A 16,819-nucleotide genomic window follows, 5' to 3' on the forward strand; every position below is an offset into this window, starting at 1 on the left:
AAAATGTTCCAAACTCGGATTGGGAAAAGAAGGTAACCGAATACTTCAAGGAGAAATTAAAAGAAAATAATGCTACTAACTGGGTAAGATTGTTTTATTCTTTTAGAGTTATGCTGTACTTGAGTTTCGTTCTTTTTGCTTCTTACATGTTTCTGAGAAGTTCTTCCTTTTCGTGATAAGTACACTTCCAAATTTTAGGCCTAGACTTTGTGACACGTTATTTACATCTCAGTTGCTTTAATCTCTGTGTAAAGCAAATATGTGAAACCCTGACTGAAACCGGAGAAGCCGACCTACTTGTCTTCAGTGTACTGTTTTGCCCTGGGCCATAACTGCTGAATGCTGCCTGTTTGTGGTACAATCCAGTAGATGGCAGGAGCTGACAAATACTGTCATTTTTGAAAGTGTTAATGCCTGGCCCGTCTACTGTGAGTCTGCAGTGTTTGTACACCACAAGTTTCTGAACTGCTGTTTATAAACCCCTTCTCTAATCATCTTCTATCACGATACTGAAAACTTTCTGTGGGTTGAAGAAATAGCTGCTGGGGCTTTCGGCTTTTAGGAAAAAATACTTTCTGCTAAAACTTCCTTATCAGGCCTGGTTTTTGCAGTTTAGCAAGGAAAGTAAAGCATGCACACTTGAGGTCTAAAGCTGATATTTTTCTAAAAGACTGTAGCAAAAATGGCATTGTGGAACACTGCTAAGTGGATTAGAAACTTTCATATCAAATCTGTTCTACTTATGGATAAAACAAGTGAAAATGATTTGGTTTCTTTTTTTCTTCCTCTGTCACTGAGAGTATTCAGTAATCAGTATTTCAATGACAGTTTAAATCGAAGTGTAGATGGCAAAATTGTGTTAAATTTACAACATTAGAAGGAATTGAAAGAGCATTTTCTTATTCGAGAAGCAAGAGGGAATATATGTGTTTGTTAAAATACCATTTCTAGAGAGCCACTTCTGGGTTTTGTTACATTTTAATATTGGATGTGGGTTTACGTTTTTTTTCAACAAAGTTTATCTTCAAAACCAGAAAACTCTGTTCTTATTGCAGCTCTCATTATTTCAAGTTATACCACATGCCTACGCGTTGATTTTTTTTTTTTTTTCCTTCTGTCTTTCCATTGTCATGTAAACATATGTGAAAAAGACTTGGAAATTAACATAAGGATTTTCCATGGCCTTCTGTTACAAGAAATCGTGCATGCGATTGCTCTGGTACCACCGATATATAATACATGGTAAAAGCGTTGTTAAATGGGAATAAAATAAGTAATAAATTCTGTTTAATACTGCAGCTGCAATAATTCCCAGTGTAAGAGTTAGTTTTAAATGTTGTTGTAGAGTTTCAGTGACCAAAATGCATTTCTTTGTAGTCTAGTATTGGAATTGAGAAATGAATAGAACTGGTGGCTCTGGAACTGGAAGAATTTGGGAACTCTTAAGTGTTTTATAATCATTACTATTTTATTTTTATAATCATAACTATTATCTGTAACAGCTATTGCAGAAATTTCCAGTGTTGAGGTTTACACACTTGTTACTGCTTGGATTAGGGCTGTAGATGTGAGGAAAAAGTACTCAGAAAATACACAGTATGTTACCTGGTGAGGCACTGAATTGGCATTTGATCGTACCAGCAATAGAGGGTTTGAGGCAAGTAACAGTAGGATATACCAGATGATCAGAGAATAAGTTGGGTGACAGATTTTGTGCTGATTTTGGCTTACTTCAGGACTTTTCTTAATATTTATATACCAGTTGTTTAGAATAAGCTCTCTTTTATAGGTGCCATCACTGAATGATGTTCCCGTACATTACCTGAAGCCCAACAGTTTAGTGAAATTTCGCTGCATGGTTCAAGATATGTTTGATCCTGAGTTTTACATGGGAGTATATGAAACAGTTGACCCAAACACAAATGCTCGTGTAAGTGACATATTGATGTATTTTTTCAGTAAATGTTTAGCATTTTCTCCATTCTAGTCTTTGTATTTCCCCTAGTTTCTGAATTAAACCTATGGAGTCTGGGCAGCCATACATCGCTTCTTACATTTCTGTTGAGGAATAAAAATGACTAAAATAATGAAAGTATGTCTTTGAAGGACTTTAGACTGCAATGATTTTGGTATAAGTAATTCATATTCAGGATGCTGTCAGAAACATAATGATTGCATAGCCTTTTCCTTCTTGACAGGTTTTGCATTTTGGTAAATACAGAGATGTGGCAGAATGTGGGGTAAGTTATACGAATTTTGAGATGACATATTAGGCAGAAAGATGTAGTTTTTAAGTGCAGTATAGCTTATTTAGTACTTGCCAGTGGATTCCTGGAGATACTGCTCTTAAAATGCAAAATTAATCTCAAGTTTGAAAGCAGAGTATTCTTTACTGCTCATAAGCATTCTAAGTTCAGCAGGCTTCAAGCCGTTTCTGTTGTATTTAAAATTTGTTTTGCTTGGTGGGGGGAATGCTCTTGCTCTTGAAACTTTTGCTATGGAAAACAATTTACTTTTGGTAGTGCAGTGCAATTAGAATCAAAGCATTATAGATACAAACTTTAGATTCGATGTTTCGTGAGTATGTAATCTTGCATGTTTGCTGTAACTTATGGCTGAGTAACTGAATCTGTGGGATTAGTTTTTAAAAAAAGAAAATAAATTCTAATCAGATTTTTAACAATTTTTTTTTGGTATTCTAGCCTCAGCAGGAAATTGATTTGAACTCCTCGCAAACAGTCACCTCCGAGAGACAGACTTTCTACTGCGTTCCAGTGCCTGGCGAATCAGCATGGGTGAAAGAAATATCTTTTTTGACTGGGCTAGTGCTCTGTTATACCAACAGTGATCACTGACTAATTCATTTGGTTTAAGGAGACAAGTTTATTTAAAGTTTCTTTTATTTTGAGTGAATCAGGAGAGGTGGTAGGTGTAGAAAAAGAAAAAATTAGTGATGTGCTATATGCACAAAGAGGATGCAAATGAATTTAGGAGCATTGCTTTTTGATTTAGTAGGGATTTCGACTATATTTTCATGTTTGCTTGGGAGAGTCTTGAAAATTTCTGTTAATTTCTATTTGCAAACGCGTAGAAAAAGAGGAACTTCTTTTGAGCCATGGGCATTCCATTGGCATTTTCTGATTAAATTAGGACACTGTTGTATAGTAAGAGTCTCACAAGGACCTGTAAAAATACCTGTAGCTGAGCATGTTAAGACAATAATTCCTGGAAAATTGAAGTGTTGTGTTTATAATAGTTTGACCACAGTATGTCGTCTTCTCAATGAGTACAGGAAACATTTTGGGGAGAAGCAAATCGTCTTCGATTTCTCCTATTAAGTTGAATTTTCTGAATCAAATGAATACAGGATGCTTATTTTAGGAATTTTATATTCTCTTCTCCTCCAAGGGTGTGAGGGAGAGGTCTAGAAAACTTTGATATGTTGCATTTTGTAAAAAGATAAGAATTTGAGAGAAGGCTCTGGGGAGATCTTATTGCGGCCTTCCAGTCCCTAAAGGGGGCCTACAGGAGAGCTGGGGAAGGACTTTTTACTAGGGCATGTAGCAATATGACAAGGAGGAATGGTTTTAAACTGGAAGAGGGCAGGTTTAGATTAAGAAGTTTTTCACTTTGAGGGTGGTAAGGCACTGGCACAGGTTGCCCAGAGAGGTTGTTGAAGCCCCATCCCTGGAGGTGTTGAAGGCCAGGCTGGACATGGCCTTGGGCAACCTGGTCTAGTGGGAGGTGTCCCTGCCTATGGCAGAGGGGTTGGAACTCGGTGATCTTCACGGTCCTTTCCAACCTAAACCACTCTATGATTCTATGATTATGAAAATAGTGAACACAATTTCAATGTTTGCCCATCATGCTAAGAAAAAGAAAAGTGTATTAGCTTTTTTGAATTTAATTTACAAGTGTAGTATTGCTAGTATCTTATAAGTATGTGAACTTTTTCTGTTTCTTTTTAAAGTAGTAATAATAGTAATAATTATATCAGATAGCAAGTCTTTAAGTACTATAATGTCTTTTCTTTAGGCTTGAGATGTGGCAGAGAGAAAATTCTTGAGATTTTGGGTTGTACCTGACCATAAGCATGTTCTCTGGGCATAAAAAACCCCACCTGTTTTTAGAGATTGATAGTGGAATAGCACTTGCTGGTTTTTAGTTTCTATTTTCAACAAAGCCAATGACTGCCGTACACTTCTTAAGCTGGTTATTTATGTGTCTAAAGAGATGATGTCTAGATAACAATTTAAATCATTATTTTAACATCTTGCTCAAAACAGGACAATAGCATTTTTTTTTTTAAAAAAAAAAAAAAAACAACCCAAAACTAACTTACTTTCCTTGAATTTTCTCAACTGAGTCTGTGGTTGTCCTTAATCTGCTTTTTTACGCATATATTAGCGCAAGCCAAGCTCGAGTTAGTCCTTCAACATCCTACACACCAAGTCGCCACAAGAGGAGCTATGAGGAAGATGAGGATATGGATCTACATCCATCCAAACAGAAAGACCAACATATGGGTAATAGTCCTTATTGATGAATAGTTATTGTGATACCTTCCCGGAATTTGCAGAAATTTCATTCTCAAATATTGCAATATTTGCAGTTGTTTTAATCAGTAGTGTTAATGTAGCCTTCATAACTAATTCAGTGGCTTTGTTGAAGTCATCAGTGAAGTCATCAGAGCCTACAGTGTTGCATGTTGTATGTATATTGTATGACTTGTTGGTACTACTTTCTAGAGTTAATTCCTGAAATTAATATTTTGTACAGCAACACTTGTGTCTTACCTTTTATATGTAACAGCACACACACAATTTAAAGCAGCAGGCTGAAATTTAGAAGTTCTTGTTTAATTTCCCGCTCTATTGCAGATGTCATGGTAATCTGGGGAAAATCATGTCTCTCACATCTCTGTGTGGATGTTATTGTGTAAATTGAAGCCAAACTACATCTCAGTTAGGTGCTGCTTTGCTATGAACGGTAGTATATACCTAAAAAATATCTTCCAGTCTTACCTCTTTTTCTAACATGAGACTTATTAATCCAAATTCATAGAGGAACCAGATTAATACCAGACACTTGATGCATCCTGAAGAAAGCTATTAAACCTTTTAAGAGGATGGTATTTCAAACAGTAGCAGTGTTCAGAGAGTGCGGTTCTTACTTATGCTGTAATCAGTTTGTGAACTATTTGTCTCGATGCTCTTCTGTGGAGATGCCACTGAAACTGCCATGGGTTGGGGGTTTTTTGAGATTTTGGCATGTTTTCTTTTGAACAAGATAAAAGGATTTAGTTTAAAATTGTGAGTCATTTTAAAGAAAAAAAATTGTAGAAGCTATTGCTTTCTTTGGTGTTATATGTCTATCAGGTTCATAAGCTGAATTCACATTTTTCTTTCTGTCTTCTTACCAGTTTGCAAATGTTTTATTAGACAGTTTATACTGTTTTGTCTTCATACTCAGACTGCTCAATTATAGAATAGATTTGTTTGGCTTTATTATTGCTGAAAACCTACAGAGATTTTTAATGTAAACTGTTTTGTTAATGCATACTCTTACCTTTAAGAACTATCTAGTTTTTTGACCTTGAGGTGCAGAAAAATATTACCTTTGCAGTCCTACTGAATTTAGAATAAAATAATTCACACAGTTTAAGCATTACATTTTGAAAATCGGATTGCTTACCATGTTTGGGTTTCTAAGACACATAGATCTTTACCAGTACTCACACTCACACGTATCTTGATGATATAAAATATGCATTTGTGAGACTTTTCTATTGAGTAACTGTGTCTTCTGTCAAATATATTGCTTTATTAAATATATTTGTCTTGAACATCTTGTTAAATTAGTTTAATTCTGTGTTGCTCACTGAAGAAAGTTGTTCACTTTTGCATTTCTGTTTAAGGAGCTTGAATCCTTTATTTTTCAGGCAGCGGAGGTGATATCCATGGATGTGTGGAGCCAAAGAGATTAGAAACAGAGGCTTCTGCCGGTCATCATCTTATTTCTCCCAACTGCTCCCCTCCACTTGACTTAAATTTTCCATTGCCAGGAGAGAAGGGACCAGCATGTCTTGTCAAGGTAACAAAAGTGGAGAGATGATGAGATGGCTGTGGCCTCAGTGAGGCAGGCAGAATCTGAAGTTAGAGTGTTGAGTAGTAAGTCTTCCATTAGTTTATGGGTGCAGAAATTGTCTTTCAAGACCACAATTTTGTTCCTGCAGATAATTACATTGTTTCTCTTCATTATTATCTTGTTTCTCCTCACTGCCCCTGTAGGTGAGTTGCTGAACTCCTTAGACATCATTTATTAGAGCTTGCACATTCTCAAATGAAAAAATCCATTGCTAGATGCTCAAGGGTGTAGCTGATACTGACTCCTGATATTTTGCTTTTAGGAATTGCCCTCTTGAGGGAAAAAAGTTGTGATGGACACTACACATGTTTGTATTGTATTTGAAATAGTCTTTGATTCACTGGTATGCTGTATTGCTCGTGAAACTTCCAACACAAAATTTCTATGCTGTTACTGTGTTGAATGCTCCCTTATTCAGCAAATCTTGATAAGTAAGATTAGGATACAATTTTTTTACATTTGTGTAGCAAAAGAATGCCAATCAGAAGAAGCATGTAATCATAGAAACTCATTTTTCCAATGTAAGCTTACTGACACTGAGGACTAGGAGGGACCTCTTCACACAGACTGTTTTCAGCCTGCGGTTGAGTCTCCTGAGATTTTTGCTTTTGTCTCTTTTTGTGTTCAGGCCTGCATATGGCCCATCTGGCCCTGTATTTTATTATTTACTCTTTGTGGCAGGTCTATGAGAGCTGGGATAGCTTCAAAGTCAATGATGTTCTGGAGGTATACGGTATATTGTCTGTGGATCCAGTGCTGAGCATAGTAAACAATGAAGAGAGGTAAGGCTCCTCTGATGCATGATCCCGAAATGAAGGAAGTTTTTATTTCAACAGGCGAATTATTTTGGCTGTCCCAATCAGAGAAATGTGTAAATACCTAACAATTATGCTTAAGAGGTGAATTTTGTTGCTTAAAAAAAGCTTGATGTGGGAAGTGTTAGATCCACCATCCTGTAAACAGAAGTCCACTGTATTCTGGTACATCCATGCCCTTGGTTAAGCGATGCATCTTTTTTTAGGGTGTTGTACAGTCTATAAAGCAGAAAGTGCTTCTATAGCTAAATGTTTTGTACCCTTTCATGACTATTAAACTTTCAATTTATAAGTGAATTGTGAACAAAGCTTTCAAATAAGCCTTAAAATTATAAAATGCCCTTTTGAAGTAAGTCCATGAAAGTTGTTACAATAAACAGTTCTGAAGAGTAAAAAAAAAAAAAAATAAATAAATTGCATGTCTGCGTGGAGAGTGAAAGTGACCAAAATGAGTGAAAATTGGGTTGATTTTTTTCATTAATTAGGGTATATCATCACATTATACTGCTGATAGAAACTTCTCATTTCACTTGTCGTTCTGCAATTACTTGCTTCACAAAATACAAACTAATTAAGAAGGGCACAAAAAGTCAATTTTTAAAATAAAACTGTTGACCAGTCTAACAAATGTACTGCTGATGTCCTGAACCATTGTGCTTTAAATTATTTCTGTTGGTGAATTTGTTTACCCTTCTGATGAGTACAATATGGAGAGTGCAGTGTGAATCCTTTGTTGTGCCAACTTCTTAAAAGTTAACTCAGCCTGATCAGCTGCTTTTGGTTATCAGCTGTCTGACAGCTAATCCCAGACTGACAGCTCAGTTGGTCTGTCATAGGTTGTTGTTTTTTTTTCCTGCGTGTCATTCTATCACAAATGGACAAAATGGTGGCGTTTAGCAACATTTTGAATGCAAACAAAAGAAGTTTCTTTTAATGGAAAGAGTCGATAGTCTGTTAGTGGACTGCTGAAGAGGCTTTGAAGTTATAAAGCCTTGCAGCTTTTAAAACCAGTACAAGTCAAATTTGTACTAAACTTTACTGTCATCTGAGATAGTCACTTTAGGGATCTTTAGTTTCTACGTAAAAAATGAAGACCATCCAGAAGGAATTTTGTAAGGCATCATCAGGGAGAGAGCAAAGCTTGTGTACCTGAACTCTTAAATTAAGAGGTAATATCTTCAAGTTTATGCTGAGGTACATTAGGATTTATTTACTCACTTTTTTTTACTCAGCCAGTGATATAGCTGTTATGTGACTGTCTAGAACATCTTGTTATCAGGCTCCAGAACCTGGTGGAGTATGAAAATCCCACATGTGCATACACAGATAAATGTAATAGATCATTACCTTATTTTCTTAAAAGTTACTGTTTAGACTTCACTCAGTACATGCTGGGCAGAACAGTGTAATTCTTTATTTGAAGCTACAGCTTATTAAATGGTGCAGCAAATAATAAATGTGGGTTGGTTTGGTGTGTTTGGGTTTTGGATTTTTTTGGTGTTTGGGTTTTGGTTTTCAGAAGGCTAAGATTTGATTATTTTCTGAAAATAATAGAATCAAAAATTTTTTTTGGTCAAGCATGCTTTGGCATTTCTATATCATTATATAATTGTGATTCAGTATTTATGGTGTTTATAAAAATCATGAAGAAAGTAGTTTGAATATGGGAGGAGTTACCAGGAGCTGGGAGCGGATGTTGTTTGTTCCGTTGTGCCCTGTTCTTGGCCTGGCTCCAGCTGCTCTGAGTCAGATGGCGAGAAATTTGTGTGGAATGCTTCTAAGTCCAGTTGTGCTGTGCCCTCTCCTACGGACAGCTCAGCCCTCGATCCTATGGAGTGTATGGACACGGCAGAAGAACAGAGAGTACACAGTCCTCCGGCCTCATTAGTCCCCAGAATCCATGTGATTTTGGCACAGAAATTACAACATATTAACCCGTTACTGCCTGCCTGCCTTAATGAAGAAGAGAGTAAAACCTGTGAGTATCTCAAATTGACCTCTCTCTGTGAACATGTAAATGTGCAGTATCCTAGTTCACGTGAACAAATACTACTTTGCTCAGAGACAAACGTGTCAATGGCAGGGTTTGAATTTAAATCTTGTTAAATGGAGGAACCATTCAGCACTACAGAACTGGACAAGATGCAAGTGTTTGTGTGATTGCTGATGTGTTTATTTTTCTGAAATAAACGTGATTTATATGAAACTTGGGTTTTGCATTCTATGTGCCCAAGGATTTTAGCAAGATGTTCTGCCATAAGGTTTTATTTGTTTCCAAATGGAGTAGTGAATTTCTGGAAAATTAGATTTCCAATTTAATGTTACAGTAACAATGAGAAACATACCAACACCGTAAAGAATCATGATACTGTGAGGAAAATAAGGCAATTCTGTTTTTAAGCAACTATGCTATTCCTTGTAGCCTGTTTGACTGTTGGGTTTTTTTTGTCATTGAATTATTGCATGCAAACCTTATTAATTAATACTTATCATTTTCTTCCTTGTCCTGAGCTGTGCTATGTGTAAGGGTTTGGGGGTTTTTTTCTGCCTTTAATATTAGTATGAATAGACTATCGATTTTAGAAATTTGGCTCCAAACTTTACAGCCTTCTGCAAATGCATTACACAATATCTAGTTAAAAGGAAAGCATTTCCAAGGAAATGTGGAGTCACTCAGGTTTTCCAAAGCCAGTAATTACTCAGTTGGAAAACCAATGAATGTTTGTTTATTTTTCCTAGAGTGCTTTGGAGTAACCATTTTCCTTCATCAAACTGTAATGGAAAGTAAGGTTTATATAGAGGGAAGAGGGTGAGGAACAGCACGTTTTCTGACGTTTGTTGTTGTCTTCTGCTCTTTTATCAGTTGTTTCTAATTTCATGTCTGAGCTGTCACCAGTGAGAGCAGAGTTGCTTGGGTTCCTCACCCACGCCCTCTTGGGAGACAGTTTGGCTGCTGAATACCTTATATTGCATCTCATCTCTACCGTGTAAGTATTTAGGTGTTTGCTTAGTATTTATTTATTCATCTTTTAAAAGAAATCTCCTTTTATGGGGCTCTTCACCACTCTGCAAATAAATGGCAGAAATAGCTTAAAGAGTACTTATTCCAGTAGGACTTTGTCCAGCTAGAGTTGCCCTGTCATAATAGACACAGTAAACAGATTCAATTGTCTGAAATAACAGGAAGTTTTGTTAAAATGCCAGTTTTCTGGCAGTATATCCTTTCAGTGTTCCTTTGAAAGCTGGACAAAATTTCCAAGATACACTTTTAAACGGAGGTATGAAAACATCTTTTTGTCTGTAGCTTCTTTTATTGAATGGGACATGGATCTGACTTCTTAAAGAAGGCATTTACTAACTGCAATAAGTATTGTTTACATATTAAAAGATACTGAAAGGTACATTCTGGGAATTTATTTAATTAAATGTAGACATACGTTTAATGAGAAGTTCAAGTGATCCCCATTTAGCATGTGATAGAAATTTACCACCTGAGCTGATGCTGTAGATCACAATGCATGCACATTCAGCTGTCTTCGTGGCTGATTAAAGTGGATTTGTGTAACATTCTCTTATGTTGGTTTGAACTGTCATTGGAGGGGACAGCAACATCCTTTGGCTCATTACAATTTCAGGTGTGAAACTTCAGACAATATGTTTTCATTAGACAAAGTATAGTTGCCAAGCTCAAATTTAATTTCAGTCTTTTCAAAATGAAAATGGATTCCATTTTCAAAAAAAAAAAAAGAGTAATTTCTTTGTAAATAAACCACTTGTTTTATGGTTTTCAAAAATTCTGTGCTGCTACGAACTGAGTAGTGCAGCACATATTTGTTTAACAGAAGTGATTACAGAGCTGTAACTGGACTCAACATCTTACCTTTCTCATACCTGCGACTGATGTGTAAAAAGCCATAAGATATTTTGCATCTTCAGTGAGACAGGGGGTATCAAGATAGATCCAACCATAATGCAAGGTCTGCATAATTATCAGCCAACAAAATTTATGGTAGGTTTGTGTTTACAGTGTGCCCTGAACCCTTGTCCCCATGTAAATACTTCAATATCAGTATGCGGGGTTTGTTTGGTTTTTTTCATTCTGCACACACTTCGTTCTTGCAAGTGGGACTGTGAATGCTCTAACAGACTAGAATGTGTTTTTTCTCTTAGCTGATATCACAAAAAAGTTGAAATTTGTCAAGAATGGGGAGAAGATATACAGTAAGAAGAGGGAGAGGAAAGCTGAGGGCAGGTAAAGGAAATGAACAAGCACAATAAGCAGGGAAATTGAGACTGGGCAATGAGAAAGGAAAAGGATGAAGGAGTGTGTTTACTGAGTAAAAATAGAGCACAAGGAGAACAGGATGTCTGGAAGGCACAATGCAGGATCTCAAGCACTATACGTGTGCTGCTTTTGTGCAATGCTGCAAAGCCTTCCACAGCAGCCTTCAGCCTAACTTAGCTCCCTGAACACTGGAGGAGGAAGAAAATGCGGCTGCTATTTATGTATGTATTAGTATTGAAATCCTGCTAGCTATCAGAGATACTGCACAACCCTCAAGCTGGTTGACACCTGTATTCACCACGTTAATCGGACGCTTGCCTAACCTGTGTTATTTTTGGTTTAGTTATGCAAGACGAGATGTGCTTCCTCTGGGAAAATTCACAGTCAACTTGAGCGGGTGTCCAAGAAACAGCATCTTCACAGAGCACATATACCGCATAATCCAGCAGCTTGTTCCAGCAGTAAGAATAATGGCATTATAGTGCTTTAAAATTTGTGATGGTAGATATTGGACTAATTGTTGCAAGCAAAGAACCAACGCTTTAGTTAAAAGGCAGGCTTATTAAACAAAGGCTACTGCTATCCATGTAGAGAGCAGATAAAAATGGATATATAGCTTTCCTGTCAGCTGAAGTCTCTATTTACCTAGTCATTTAGAATGAATATGGAATAAAATTATGTCCCTCTAGGTATTAAACTGACAGACAGGTGCTGTATACTTTATTTTGTCTTTCTGGATTGAGATGCTTAGACATTTTGGTCATTTAATTATCATGTCATTACATTTTGTCCCCAAGTTTGTGGATACTGTTCTGCAGAAAAATCATAGTTATTCAGTTTGGGGTCATAATAATTGTACTGCTGCAATAAATCATTTGTTGTTTTTTCGCTAATCCTAGATGTGCAGTACAGGTGATACGAGTTCTTAACAGCATTATTTTCCTTTGGGATTTTTTTTTTTTTTTAAGTGTTTAGCATTTGGACATTTTGGATAAAGTGTATTCTGTACTGTGGTGACAAGTTTTGTTTTACTTACTGTGGAGGTTCACAATTGTAGCTCTTGCTAAAGGAAACAGTATTTACTAGGGAACCTGGAGGAGAGGAAATGTGCTGATAAGTTTCTTTTCTCGTTGCAGTCCTATCGCCTACAAATGACCATTGAAAACATGAACCATTCACGATTTATTCCACACAAAGACTACACAGCTAATCGCTTAGTCAGTGGAGTATTGCAGCTTGCCAGCAACACTTCCCTTGTAGTAGATGAGACTCAACTTGAGCAAGGACAGCTTGACACAACAGGTAGACGTTTATATATTTTAAGACAGTCTTGCTAACTGTGTCCCAATGATAAATTTCTATTACAAAACTGTTTGTGGTTTCCATTTCCTATTTCATTGCGTGCGCTAGCTTCCTGCTAGTCTGCTGCCTTCTCAGACAGCTTAAGGCTTGATCTCTTGGTTTTTTTCCCTATTTTACTTTCTGTATCTGGTATTTTGCTCAGAGATGCTTGTATTGAGTAAAATCTCTATCCAAACCACAAATGACCAATAATGAAAAAAGATGGTTCCTAGTTTAGTATAGCTTTGCATTGCAGAGAACTCTTTGACACTTGGTGTAAAAGGCCACTGATTTGAGTAAGTCTTTAGACCAAAATACCTCTGATTCATTGGAATGGCCTTTCAGTTTCCTGTGATAATGAACGAAGAAGTGGGGGAAGCATATGCTCCTGCCTTGTGATTTTTTTACACTTTTACTGTATGTATGGATACAGATATCTGTGGTGATTTCAAGGAAAGAGGAATAGGAAATCACTGGAAGTTGACTTTATTTTAAAACAAAAATGTTATCTTGAGAAACCTGCTCGACTGTGTGACGCTATAAGCCTGTTGGGTCTCCCTAATGTGTATCAGTACTCTGTCCCATTCAGGCAATTAGTCTGGTAGAACTAGTGAGGTTCAGATTTCAAGCTGATTCTGTTTAGAAACATAATCTTTTTTTCTTAATTACCGCTATTAAAAGTTGTTCATTGAAATTATTCACTTATTTTTGAGTCCTCAGTATTTTTTATGTTACTCTGCTTTAGTAGTTACAAAATTTTACTAAAGAAAATAGTAAAGCTAGTAGAAGACTTTGTATTGTCTGTTTCAAAAAAAAAAGTCAAAACATGAAAAATTCCCGTTTACAGAAAAGTCTTGCTGTGCTGGTTTATAGGTTTTCTAAAACGTTTGTCCTTAATGTCTAAAAAAACCTCAACATTCTATGAAATTTTCATTTTAAGTATTAAAAATTGCAGGTAAAAACAGCTTGTTCATTTTATTTTGTTTCTTTTGATGTGATGTTGGTCTCTACTGAATTTAAAATTAAAAAGTAAGAACTTTTAATTTCTTGTAACAACGTTGGGAACAAAATTTAATCCTAGAGAAGAATAAGGATCTTCAGATCTAGTAGTTGCTTTGGAACTCTAGGAAGTTACAACTTAGAGATTTCAAATGGGAAAATGTCCCAGAAGTAAACCATAATATTAAATTTGCCTTTATTTATTAATTTTGCCTTTATTTGCAGTATAGTAAATTAATAGTAATTCATTAAAGGCAAAAACATAACAGCAGATGTGTCATTTGATGCAGTAACACTGCTGAAGGGAAATTAGAATTCCTGGGTGCATTGGCTTTTCAAAGGGAGAATTCCAAGAGTTAACCAGTTAATTCATCAATCTTAACTTTCTAGATTTTTAATATCTTAGTTCCATGTATGGCAAGTGGCTTCTGTAAAAATTTGGCAAAATGATAATGAGTACGTTCTTCAGCTATTCTGGTCTTGCTGGCCTGTCTAATGTGTTCTTTATCCAGCAAGACTTTTTTTTCTTTTTCTTCCTTAAGCTGTTTAATTACACTTTCTGCCAGGTACTTTTGTTCCTCTTGAGATTTTTTTTTTTTTTTCTTTGTAGATTGTTACCTGGCTTTACAGGACCCATGAAAACATTAGCTATTAACACATACACTAGGCCAGATACAATTTACACTTGAAATCCTTCAAGAATTCTTAATTTAGGTCTTAAGAACTCGTTGTCTCTATCTGGAGGACACCACAGGCACAAGAAGAAGCAGGATGCTTGCAAGAATTTTTCTACCAGCTGCTCATTAGAAACAGACTGGAAAAAAAAAAAATAAAAATCAGCTCTGACCTTTGTTTAGGTCCAGTGGTCAGCGAATTTGTTCTTGCTTTTTTAGGTGTACATAATGTGACAGCACTAGGTAACCTGATAACTTGGCAGAAGGTGGATTATGACTTCAATTACCACCAGATGGAATTCCCGTGCAATATTAATGTTCTTATCACTTCAGAGGGCCGATCACTCCTACCGGTATGGCAAGGTCTTCCTGAATTTGGGGAATACTTGCAGTTGGTAGCTACTTACTTAGAGCGTGGCATTCCAGGGACCAGTGAAGATGGGAAAATTGTCTTCTGACCAGGGGTGGGTACGATACTAGCATTAGTTCTCCCTCGTGGCTGCAGCCAGGCCAAGAACCTGTTCAAAGGAGAACCAAGAGATTGACCTTCCCTCCTCCTTGGCTGAACAGCGTAGCGATGGCAAGGCAGCGACTGGAGTTACTAACGGGGATCCCAGCAATGGGTAACGCCTGCAGCTACACTGCTGCTCTCAAAACTTTGTTCTAGGACGGTAGTCTCTGAGGCGATGGGCACTTGAATAAAGGACAACGGGTCTGGCCTTGACCTGGGGAAAATGGAGTAGCTGAAGCTTAGATCTCTTGTATTCCAGCTTTATGAACTCAGCCTTTGCTCTCTTGCCTCTCAGTGAAACTGGGTCCTGCTTGAATAAGGACTTCACGCTGCTTTTCAAAAAGAGAACCGTTAAATGTCTGAGGAATGAATTTTGTTTTACCTTAATTCTGGGAAATAGTGACTTCTGTTGCTTTAGAGATTGTTACTCTTGGAACAGACAAAAATAGGATGTAGAAAGAGATGATATGTAATTCTATTTTTCAGTCAGATTGCCAAGTCCACTTACAACCACAGATAATTCCACCAAACATGGAAGAGTATATGAACAGCCTCCTAACAGCAGTGCTCCCTTCTGTGTTGAACAAATTTCGAATTTATCTAAGTTTATTGAGGCTGCTGGACTACAGTATATCTGATGAAGTGACCAAGGTATGGAAGACTTCACTGATGTCTTTTCAACTGTATATACAGATAGAAAGCACCTTCATAGAAAGTCATAGTGCTTTCCCATTGTTCTCCCTGTCGGTGATTCTCCTTGAAATTTTCTAAAAACCAAACAGAAGCATTTTCTTCTCCTGAGTGTGCATTCAAGGATTTGTACTCGTGTCAGTGTATACTTTATGTGTACTCTGCTTTCTAAAACTTACTTTGAAAACTAATTATTTTCCAAGATGAGAACTAGCCTATTTTTACTCAAGGCTCACTTCCCGACAGTAATGAGTTAAAATGTTTCTCCTGTAATTCAGGGTCGCTATGGTGTTTAGCTCGTTAAAAGCTCACCTCATAGTGAAGGTTATTTTATGCCACTTAATTATGTCCTGTATTGTTTATAGGCAGTAGAAGAAGACTTTGTAGAAATGCGCAAGAATGACCCTGAGAGCATAACAGCTGATGATCTGCACAGAACTCTGCTGGTAGCCAGGTGGGTAGCGCTGTGTGCGGCAGCTGGAGACTTTCTAGCAAGCTGATACCGCGTGAAGGCAGTGCTCAGTCTGCAGTTTGACTGCAGTTGCGTGAGGCTGGCGAGCAGTCGAGAGATGGAATCGCCTCTCCCTTTGTTCCTCTTCTCACAGATTCTTAGTTAGGCGAAGTATTTCCTCCCCGCTTTGTGCACATCCTTTCTAGTTCGCAGGGTGCTGAAAGAAGACTAGGTTTGTACTGAGTTAGCTTATCACACTGAATTAACTTAAACCTGACACACAGACGAGCTCTTACTTAATTGCTGTTTCTGCTCATCCAGGTTCCTGTCTCTCAGCGCGGGGCAGACAACGCTGTCAAGAGAGAGGTGGCTGAGAGCGAAACAACTGGAGGCATTACGTAAAGCCAGACTTCAGCAGCAAAAATGTGTTAATGGGAATGAACTTTAATATTTTGTGGATGTCGCTATAAAAATTTGTCTAATCCTAGATGGAACCCATACTAAGATTGGAATATTGTTTATATCAGTTTTTGTAGATAATTTATACCAAAAAGTTACGGATATTTACCCTTGCAGTCTGAACACACTTAACTCTGTTCAGCCAGTTAAACATATTTTATGACCTTTTTTTGGAGCCTGTTTTGTAATTGAAAATTGGTAACGAGCAAATTGTTTGATATTAAACTTTAATACTGAAGTTTTGTAAATGTATTTCCTTTAATAATAAGCAAATTCAACCCAGAGTCCTTCATACACAGCAATGGTAGGCTCTGTTCTGGAATAAATTTGTGATGTAATTCTTGAAGGGCTGAATTTTGAGGAGCAGAGGTTTCAGCTAGCCAGCAGCTGCAGGAAACGTTGACTGTAGTAGGTAGAAGTATGTAGTGTTGCTTCCACGAGCTGAGG

At 37.0% G+C, this 16,819-nt stretch overlaps 1 protein-coding gene across 1 annotated transcript; it reads left to right on the plus strand.

The window, feature by feature from the left end:
- Positions 1-1,855: 1,855 nt before the first annotated feature.
- On the plus strand, positions 1,856-16,610 carry MCMBP (minichromosome maintenance complex binding protein; the record flags this gene model as incomplete). The annotated part of the gene is made up of 13 exons (XM_082486395.1): positions 1,856-1,930; positions 2,703-2,821; positions 4,408-4,526; positions 5,942-6,093; positions 6,829-6,929; positions 8,633-8,940; positions 9,826-9,949; positions 11,591-11,708; positions 12,384-12,549; positions 14,481-14,614; positions 15,259-15,423; positions 15,828-15,916; positions 16,235-16,610. 13 exons carry the CDS (start codon positions 1,856-1,858, stop codon positions 16,359-16,361), a joined length of 1,797 nt encoding a protein of 598 aa, XP_082342521.1. The 3' UTR covers positions 16,362-16,610.
- Between the last annotated feature and the right edge of the window lie 209 nt (positions 16,611-16,819).

Source organism: Vanellus vanellus, assembly GCF_965231255.1.
Source record: "Vanellus vanellus genome assembly, chromosome: 7".
Classification (NCBI taxonomy): domain Eukaryota; kingdom Metazoa; phylum Chordata; class Aves; order Charadriiformes; family Charadriidae; genus Vanellus; species Vanellus vanellus.